This window comes from Ipomoea nil, unplaced genomic scaffold (assembly GCF_001879475.1).
Source record: "Ipomoea nil cultivar Tokyo-kokei standard unplaced genomic scaffold, Asagao_1.1 scaffold0642, whole genome shotgun sequence".
NCBI lineage: Eukaryota > Viridiplantae > Streptophyta > Magnoliopsida > Solanales > Convolvulaceae > Ipomoea > Ipomoea nil.
In genome coordinates, this window is record NW_017617070.1 from 2,835,296 (window position 1) to 2,845,520 (window position 10,225).

At 33.1% G+C, this 10,225-nt stretch overlaps 1 protein-coding gene across 1 annotated transcript; it reads left to right on the forward strand.

The window, feature by feature from the left end:
- The first annotated feature begins 2,432 nt into the window (after positions 1 to 2,432).
- LOC109174434 (pectin acetylesterase 8-like) lies at positions 2,433 to 3,971 on the forward strand. Its single transcript, XM_019323670.1, has 3 exons — positions 2,433 to 3,372; positions 3,623 to 3,756; positions 3,848 to 3,971. The coding sequence occupies exons 1-3, from the start codon at positions 2,433 to 2,435 to the stop codon at positions 3,956 to 3,958; spliced, it is 1,185 nt and encodes a 394-aa protein (XP_019179215.1). The 3' UTR covers positions 3,959 to 3,971.
- Positions 3,972 to 10,225: the final 6,254 nt, after the last annotated feature.

Here is a 10,225-nt window from a genome sequence, read left to right on the forward strand (position 1 = left end):
GGCAAAATAGCTTATTCAGCTATATATGTCCAAGAAGACTTGAAGATAAATAGAGACTGAGCAATACAGCAAGATATATCCAGAGAGCAATTTATTGAGCTATTCACGTAGAATTCAAGTCTTAGAAAGATATTTATTTTCTTTAAACCTATCTCTACTAAGTGCACAGAGAGAGAGAGAGAGTAACAAGGAGTTGTGAAAACCCTGTTGAGTGTAGCTTTATGCGAGACACTCGAAGTTGCTATGTGTAGCTTTGTGCAAGACACTTAGAAGTGCTTGTGTAGCACTTGTGATTCATTATTGTATTTGGTTGAACAAGATGGTGAATTCGTTCCTTGGAGTGAAAGAAGAAGAGTGGATTAAGAAGATTACACCACCTCTGAACCACTATAAATTGTCTCTCACATTTACTTATTGCATTTACATTTTTTGAAAACCAAGGCCAACTATATTTCATTAGCCATATCAGGCAAAATAAATGGAGGTGGAACATCCCTCCAAGTGGATCGTGACAAACTAGCACTCACATGTTTAGCTAAAGTATGAGCCGCTTGATTCGCGACCCTAGAAATAAAACTAATCTGAGAACCAGGCATAGAAGAAAGCAAACGAATACATGAAAGCAAACTAAAACCAACATAGGAACGAAACGAGCTATTACTACTAAGACATGAAACAAGAACTGAGGAATCGCTGTAAACTTTAACCATCGAATAACCGTTATCCTTTAGCCATGAAAGGGCTTCGCACCTTATTGCATTTACATATTATTGCTTTGCATTGACTAACCCAGTTACTATTCACTGTTGATATTCACTCATCTGGTTTTAAGACTTCTCACGTGTGCATGCATCTTATACTCTCCATACATCATTCTTAGCATATTCTAAGTATTACCAAAGTGTTGCATGTGACACATCTCTTCAGTTTTACGTGGTTTTGTTTATAGCACTCTATTGTTCGATATTTTGCGTTGTGTACTTCAGGTCGGTAGAATTTGTTTTTACTTTGAGTTGAAATGACGAGTGTTATAAAATTTGAATTTGTTTAAAAATTCTATTCAACTCCCTCTAAATATTTTACCACTCAATCGGGACCAACACTAAATATTGGAAATACAATTTTAAGCAAATACTAGTAACATTAATATTATAATTATAATTAATTAGCATTAATAAAGTATTTGTATTTATGTCTTAATTATGCTAATATGATTATTTTAAAATTATAATTATAATATTTACAAATGGTGTTTGTTTTTTATCGCATTTATTATGATTCTCATATATAAGCAATAATTTGTTGGAGAACAAAAATAAATGAAGCCTAACATTGCATACATAAGTCCAATCCATAATTATATAAGGGGAAATTGTAATTTATGCTTATCTCTACTGGTAAGACAATTATAAAAGTCGTATCTCAATTTTAAGTGGTATGAATGTTGTCCCTGAATTCTCTGAACGTGTGTATATAGTGTCGATCCCATTTAGACAATTTAGAATTTAGGGGCAACATTTATAACAAGGATGGACAATATATACACACATTAAGACGATCAGATTTATATATACCACTTAGAATTAAGGGATGATATTTATAATTGACCTACAAGAGATGAACATAAATAAAATTTTCCATCATATAATTTAATTAAACCCGCCTATTAATTACTATTATATCAACTAGTTCGTTCATTAAAGAAAAAAAACTAAGATTATGACATATAAGAATTTTTTTATTTTTTTTAAGGTGATCTTCATTCATTGAACATTAAGAAGAACATTAAACGATGAATAGGAAAAATAAAAAAATAAAAAGAGTTTAATTTACTTGTTGTAATAGAGTTAGTAGCATTAAAAAAAATATGAGGGTAGGTAAACATAAAGATGTAAAAGACAGTATGGAATTAAATGATATAAAAAAAAATGAACGAGTCCTAATATTAATTAATAACAAAACTGAAACTATTAGAAGAAGAATTAAAAACATAACTGAAATATAATTATTAGACCATTATGTGATTCACCTAAACATCATTAATTGAATAATTGCCTAGTACGTCTGTTACAAACTAAAATGTATTTGTTACGTTACTATAATTCATTAATTAATGGAAATTTGTTGAAATTGATAGCGATAATTTTTTTTTTTTGGAAAGGATAATGTATAATTCAAATATTATATCATTGATCAAATTCATCATACATTGTGGACTTTGGTCCAAAATGACATTTAAATTATGTACCTATATTTAACGTATTATGTATCTTCAGTTACTAAATTATGTACACATTACAATATAATTAACATATTCTGTACAATCTGTTAATAAATTTTATATATATATATATATATATATATATATATATATATATATATATATATATATATATATACATATTATAATTAATATAGCAATTACATACAGCATGGCAATTACAGAGAATTATCATTCTCAATGGCTATCTTTACTGATATGTGCGTTGGTTTTACTACAAACTAGAGCCATTGTAAACATTCCTTTAACGTTTCCTGAAAATGCCAAGGCTATGGGAGCTTTGTGCCTTGATGGAAGTCCCCCTGCATACCATTTCAGAAAAGGTCGCCAAGAAGGCCAAGACAATTGGTTGATTTACATGGAGGGCGGCGGATGGTGTCATAGTATAGAGGAATGCAAATCTCGAACACTGGATCATAAGGGTTCATCCAAACATATGATGGAGAATATTCACATGTTTTTAGGTGGCATATTAAGCAGAAACCCAGGCATTAATCCTTCCGAATTTCGCAATTGGAACATTGTTATCATGAGATATTGCGATGGATCCTCCTTTACTGGGGATGTTGAACAACCGGTCGATAACCTCTACTTTAGAGGTAAAAGGATATTTGACGTGATAACAAATGAGCTGCTGGACAAGGGATTGAACGATGCTAAGGAGGTGTTTCTAACAGGGACTTCCGCTGGTGGTGTATCTGTAGTCTTGAATTGTGATCGTTTCCATAAACTCCTATCAAACACTACTACCAAATTCAAATGTTTGAGTGATGGTGGTTATGTTATCCATGCCAAAAATGACCCCAAACAAGCCCAAGGATTTGAATCAATGTTCAAGGATGTGGTTTCCTTACACAATTCTACTGGGATGCTACCTCACACATGCACTGAGAAGATGAAAGAGAAGCCATATCTTTGCATGTTCCCACAATACGTGGTGGAAGATATGGTGACACCAATTTTCATTTTAATGTTGCCATATGATGCATACCAGATTAATGTTACACTGGGTCATGAGGTTTACTTTGCCCTCCGCAAATCCTTTAAAGACCACGTAAAGTTGCCTACACCTATATATCAAGTCCTGAAAGGTTAGATCCAATAATACTCATCTCCTCATTACCTTCTTTATGTTCCTTTGCTGACTACGATTGGGTTATCTCCTTCTGGTCATCTGCTAACTAGGATCGAATTATTTCCTTTTATGATCATTTGCTTACTAGCATCAGGTTATTTTGTTCTGATTATTTGCGGACTTGATCACAAAACGGGCTTTCTTTAATGCCCAAGATAGAAACTCTTTTATTGAATAATGCATTTTCTATGTTTTCATGGTTTCAGATTTCAGATTGCAATTCTTGGATGCACTGCCGCCCTGCAAACCATCAAATGGAATGTTTATTAACAACTGTTTCGGTCATACAGAGATCGCTACCATTACTTGGAATATAGATGGTAACAAAATAAACAACGTGGTAAGAAACGCAAGAAAACATGTAACACATATTAAGTTTTTGCGTGAGACTTACACGATCTTTTAATATGCATATATATATGTATATGCAGATAGATGTACAAGCAATACGAGATTGGTACTTTGACCGAAAAGGAGTGAATTTAATTGAGAAGATAGACTTGATTAAGAATTGCACTGCAGATACATACTTGGCTTCTTAATGACTTGATGATATGGGTGGACAAGCTGAAGATCCTCGATCAATGAGAACAATTAATTTATGTTGTCTAGATAAATTGTGTTGTTGTGCCAAAAAAACCATATGACTACATATGATCATTTGTATTTTGTTCACGTACAATTACTAAATAAAATAAACACTTGATTTCCAATTCTTTTTTAAAATTTGTAAATTATATTATTATGAATATGTGGATTTATGAATTATTTATGCACAAAAAAAGTATGTAATAGTGTTCAATGCACTAACTTGATATAGTAATTGATTGATTAGCGAATTAGGTTTACCTAATAATTAATAATTAGGTCCTTTAATTAAGTCCGTGCAATATACAGACTAATGCTCATTCGGGGCAAAATACCTGTTGGCCATTCATATGCAATCATTATTGTGTAGACCATATTTTGTATACTGTAAATAATGTACATTCGGTACAAAAATAATGTACTTTTAGTATATTAAAAATGTACATTGTATTCAGGGGATGTACATTATTTGTGTACTGAGTGTACATTGTATTATATAATGTACATTACGTACAAAAATAATGTACATTTAGTATATTAAAAATGTAATTTTTGTTATGGTCCACTAACATTGTGTGGATCATGGTCCACCCAATAATTTGCCATTCATATGGGAAGTGGCGGAGGTTTAAAAGTTAGAAGTTAGAACCATTATATTGAATGCACCAATTAACTTGATATGGTAATTAATTGATTGGTTAATTAGTTAGGTTTATATATGGTTAATAATAAATTAATAATTAGGTCCAAAATGAGAAGAATAGCCGAGTAATTGTTGTTTTCTTCTTGTTCTTGGAGTGAGGCCAAAGACCTCACCTCATTAAGAACAATTTTAATTTCATCAAGAAATCAAGTATTTAGATCGAATAAGCAAATACTCAAAAACTACGTGCTGCAAATTTAATTTTCTTTCACATGCAATAGACCTTAGCTTGCACCAGAAGATCACATCAGAGAAATTGAACCAATATAATATAATGCTCTGTTACACTCGTTGAAGCTCTAGAGGAAGAGCCAAAAGTCCCTTACTTAGGCGTCTTGTAGGGAATTTATAGGGAATAGGAGGGGATACATGCTGAGGGGTCGGCATGTGTGTCACGTGCCCTCCATGCACTCGGTAATCTCGTCGGCCAAAGAGAAACGTGCATGCGTAAGAATATATCTTAGGGGCGGACCTACAGTGGGGGCAGGTGCCCCCACTCACCCCACCCCCACCCCATATATAACCCTTGTATGTATATGTGTATGTATATATAGTACACGATTTAGTATAAGTAATAGAAAACAGCCAAAGTTAACAAAATGATAGTTAACTCAGATGGTAGAGCATACGCCTGTTCCTAAGGGCATCCCCAATAGGGGTTCTTTCCCTAATTTTGGAACAGTAAAATCTATATGTTTAACGTTTTAACAAATGGAAAACAAAAAAAACACACCACATTTTTCTCCTGAAAAAAAAAAATAAAATTTGTCAGACGCGCCCGCCAAGGCGTTTCAGTGTGGCTGCCAACTGGCGGCCACTTTGAAATTAAGTGATTTTTGGATTGGCAACGGCCTTCTGGTCGTTGCCAATTAATTAATTTTTTTTTTTTTTTGTTTTTATTGTTATGATTTTACATATTAATAATATGATTTTTTGCTATAATCATGATTTTTATATATGATTTTTGCAATTAATAATTATGATTTTATTTGCTATAAATAACAATCTTTCATAATTTTTAACACTTTTTATTTGTAATTTTTACGTATGCTAATTTACATATTATTTTTACGTATCATTTATGTTTATCTCTAAAATTATAAATTTATAAATGAAATAAATAAAGAAATAATTAAAGTATGGAGATAAAATGGTGGGTCCACAAAAAGTTGTGAAAAAACTTAAAACTAATGGGAAGAAGAGATTTTGTGATTGAGTGAGATAGTGGATGATGAGTTGGATCTTGGGGCCCACAAAAATTAGGGGTAAAATCCCCAACTATTGAGGATGCCCTAAGGAAGGGTAGGGGTTCGAAACCATCTTTTGACATGAACGCGTGTTTTAAGCAAATTATTTGAAGAATTGTTGCTCAACAGTCTTGAACGCATATTTTAATCCAATTTGAATAATCCTTTCAAAAAAAAAAAAAAAAACCTATTTGAATAATAGTGACTTCTTCTCTATTTTATTTTTATTTTCTTTTTAATATTAATAGTGTGATGAGTAATTTATAATGTGTTTTCCATTCGAACTATTTTATCTCATTAATTATGTTTTATATTTTGTTTTAAATATTTGAATAATAGTGACTTCTTCTCTATTTTATTTTTATTTTTACTTTTTAATATTAATATTGTGATGAATAATTTATAATGTGTTTTCCATTCGAACTACTTTATCTAATTATCTATGTTTTATATTTTGTTTTAAATATTTTTTATTATGATGTATTATGGCTAGGTAAGTATTTTATTTTTTTATTTTTCAAAATATCTCGTTAGAAAATTCTCGCCCCCACCGGAGAAGATTTCTGGGTCCGCCACTGTATCTAACTAGTCAATCGCCCCCCTCCATCGGGGACTATGATGCACTAGTTGAGGTTGGGTCTTTCTCGGTGTCATCATATGACACTGTCATAGAAGAGGTCGAGCAATTTACCGAGGTTGGGGATGACGATCCAAGCGCACCAACTGCCGAGCAACCAAATGGACCGACTGTGGTCAACCATCTCTGCCCGGGTAACTTCCGACCATACTCCTAGCTTTCTTGATGCAGTTGTACCCCATCCCTCTCCCGCTCCTTCTTTTCATATTCAGGCCCCTACTCTCATGAGCAGGCCAGGAGACACAAATTTGTAAACTCTGAGCAAGTAGAGCCTATGAGGCCCTTTTAATAATTGCCGAGCTTTAGGACTTGAAAACCCTCCTCTATGGTCGGGCCACGTACGACGCTCACCGTAGTTTCGGATCGATTATCGGCCTTCACCAAGGGAAATTGGATTGGTTACACCTCGATTCTATAAAAGCCCCGATCGCTCTTCCTTTCAGCCCCTTTTTGGCAACTTTCATCCAACGTAACACTGGGGTCGTGCCTGGGAAGATCTGTCCAAATTCCTATAGAATCCTAGCTTGCTTTCCTCAAATATGTGTTCGGCACAACATGCCCTATACTTTAGAGCTTTTCCATTTTTTTTTGGTCCGAGCCCTTCCACTGAAGCATGGTGGGGGCTTTATAATAATCCAATCTAAGGGACCAACCTACAACATCACTTATCTCCAGTCGTTATATTATAGACCGCGGTGCATGTGCACCGTGGTAAAAAACGACGTCGTTGCCGTTAGAGTTAACGGAGTCCGTTTGTTTGGTGTATTAAACACCAACTGACACTACAGTATATCCAAACCGACACTGCAGTTATATCAAAATGATACTGTAGTTATATTGAAATGAAACTGCAGTGTATATAAACTGAAACTGAATAACATTTCACATATTTGAGTGTATACTGTACAATGAAGCTGTAATTATATCAAAATGATCATGTAGTTGTGTTTTAATAAAACTATAGTGTATATAAAATAAAATTAAATAACATTTTCACATATTTGAGTCTATAAATATCGAATGAAACTATAGTTATATCAAAATGAAACTGTAGTTGTGTTCAACTGAAACTGCAGTGTATACAAAATGACACTGAATAACAGAGTTACTTTTTGCAAAAGGGTGCGAAACGGCGGAAATAAACACTATTAATTTTCATTTAAAAAAAAAAAGACGCGCGGTGCATAATATAATTTGCCACTTATCTCCCCGACAACAATAAACAGTGGAAACACCGCTTTTTCTCGCTGAATTGAAGTATAAGTGGCAGCTACCGGTCCCAAACATCTAGAGTTCCCAGTTTCACTAACATGTCTATCCGGCCTTGACCCCTACCTTGGAGGCCCACGTGAAGCCGGGTGATATTTCCGAGGAGGAGGAATCCTGACGTGAGATTCGTGGATACGCAGAAGGGAAAATGTCTTTGTCTTTGGCGAGATTGGCTTCTGGGTATCTCGCCCTTTCCCTAGGCGAGGAAGTGTTTTCCATTAATTTCGCGCAGGAGCCGGAGTAAATACGGTAATCCACCGTATTTACTCCACCTACAGTATTTATTGCATCCTCTTTTTTAAAAAAAAAATTATGAAAATTGCATTGAGATGTTCCATCCAGCAAGCTGATCGACACAAGTTCCCAATGTACACACATTCCAGCCATCATAAATAATACTCTATATTATGGTACTTTCATATGCACGAATTCCATAAGTCTTTTTCAAATCATTTGAGCCAAACTTTCATCTCCCTTTCCTCCTTCTTCATCTTCTCAAAATTTCTTTTTATCCATTTATTATTATTATTATTATTATGGTCCCTCCCTTATATCTCAAGAAATTCATTGAACATTGTGTTCGTAAATTTGTTGATATATTTGTAGTTTTGACTTCATCTTGGTGGGACAGATTTACTACGAAGACAGCGATTAGTGGAGTACAGAAACAAAAGTCAAGTCAGTGTAGACCATAGTATTATATTTTGGAGGTAATAATACATGTTATTTAATTTTTATTTGTTTAAAACGTGAGGATTGCTTATGCATTATTATTTTTATTTGTTTACAAGTATTGTATAGACTGTGGAGTAGTTATGTATTGAGGTTGTGAAGTGTAAATCGTAGGTTTAAGATGTTATAAAAAGTTAATCTTTTTAATCTTTAAATTTACAGATTAAAACCAGGACTATGTGGTCTAATGGTATCTGGGGTGGACTTCCAAGTGGAAGGTTGTGATTTCGAGCCTCAGTGGAGGCGTTATTGGCTCTTTGTGTTTCAGTAGGTTGAGAAAGTATATGAACAGATACTACAAATTTACAGATTAAAAAGTGTAGTGCTCTCGTCAAAAAAAAAAAAAAAAAATGTTAGTGCTATGAATCCAGGAAATTTGTGTATGTTTTGTATTTTGATCGATTAATGTTTAAGGTTTGCTGTGGTTTTGGATGGTTGACACAACGTGGGGTGCATGTTTCAGAATGGAAATTTGTGTACCTTTTTTTTTTTTTTTTAATCATTACTTATTAATTGCATTAATCATTATCCATAAAAGAAAATTAAAAAAAAATTGTTTTACATTGTGTATAATTCTGTATATATGTATTTCATTCTGTATAATTGTACATAGATGACTTTTTTCCCGTAATAAATAAAGTCCCCTTTACCAAAGACAACTCTTTTCTTGAATCTCGCCTTTGTTAAAGACACTTTCCTTGTTTTGTATCTCAATTTAGGGATTTCCCTATTTTGAAACCCATGCAAAAAGATTTCCCCGACGAGTTAATGATTCCGTGAAGCCATCTCATCGGAGTTTTATGACTAATAGGCATGGTGTTAAGGTACTGGTACATATTTTATAGGGTTGCGAATTCTCAAATTGCGGAATTGACAATGTCCTTATAGTCTGAACTGCTAATTGAGAATTTGCATATATTTGCATATATATATATATATATATATGCATATATATATATATATATATATATATATATATATATATATATATATATATATATATATATATATATATATATATATATATATATATATATATATATATATATATATATATATATATATATATATATATATATATATATATATATATATATATATATATATACTAGGACTATGTGGTCTAATGGTACTCGAGTTGTACTTCTATTTGGAAGGTTGTAAGTTCGAGTCTCAGTGGAGGCGTTATTGGTTCGTTATTGGTTTTTTGTGTTTCAGTAGGTTGAGAAAGTATACGAACAGATACTACAATGTAATAGAGCCAGTAGCATTCAAAATATATATACACACACATTTTTTAGGTTTTCAAAGCAATTGTCAATTTGGCTCAATTTCACATTATTATATACACACACGCGTGCACGCGCGCACACACACATTTTTTAGGTTTTCAAAGCAATTGTCAATTTGGCTCAATTTCACATTATCACAAATTGGGCCAATCTCCATGCACTTAGCCTAAAATTTGGTATACTATATATATACATACAATTTGTTTTAAAAATTTTTGGGGGCCCTGTGCGGTCGCTCATGTTAGACATGCTTAGAATTGGCCCTGCTAACAAGTGTTCGAGACTCCAGAAGAGTATGCGACAACCCCTACCTTCGATACCCAAAAATCCAAATTCGGAAA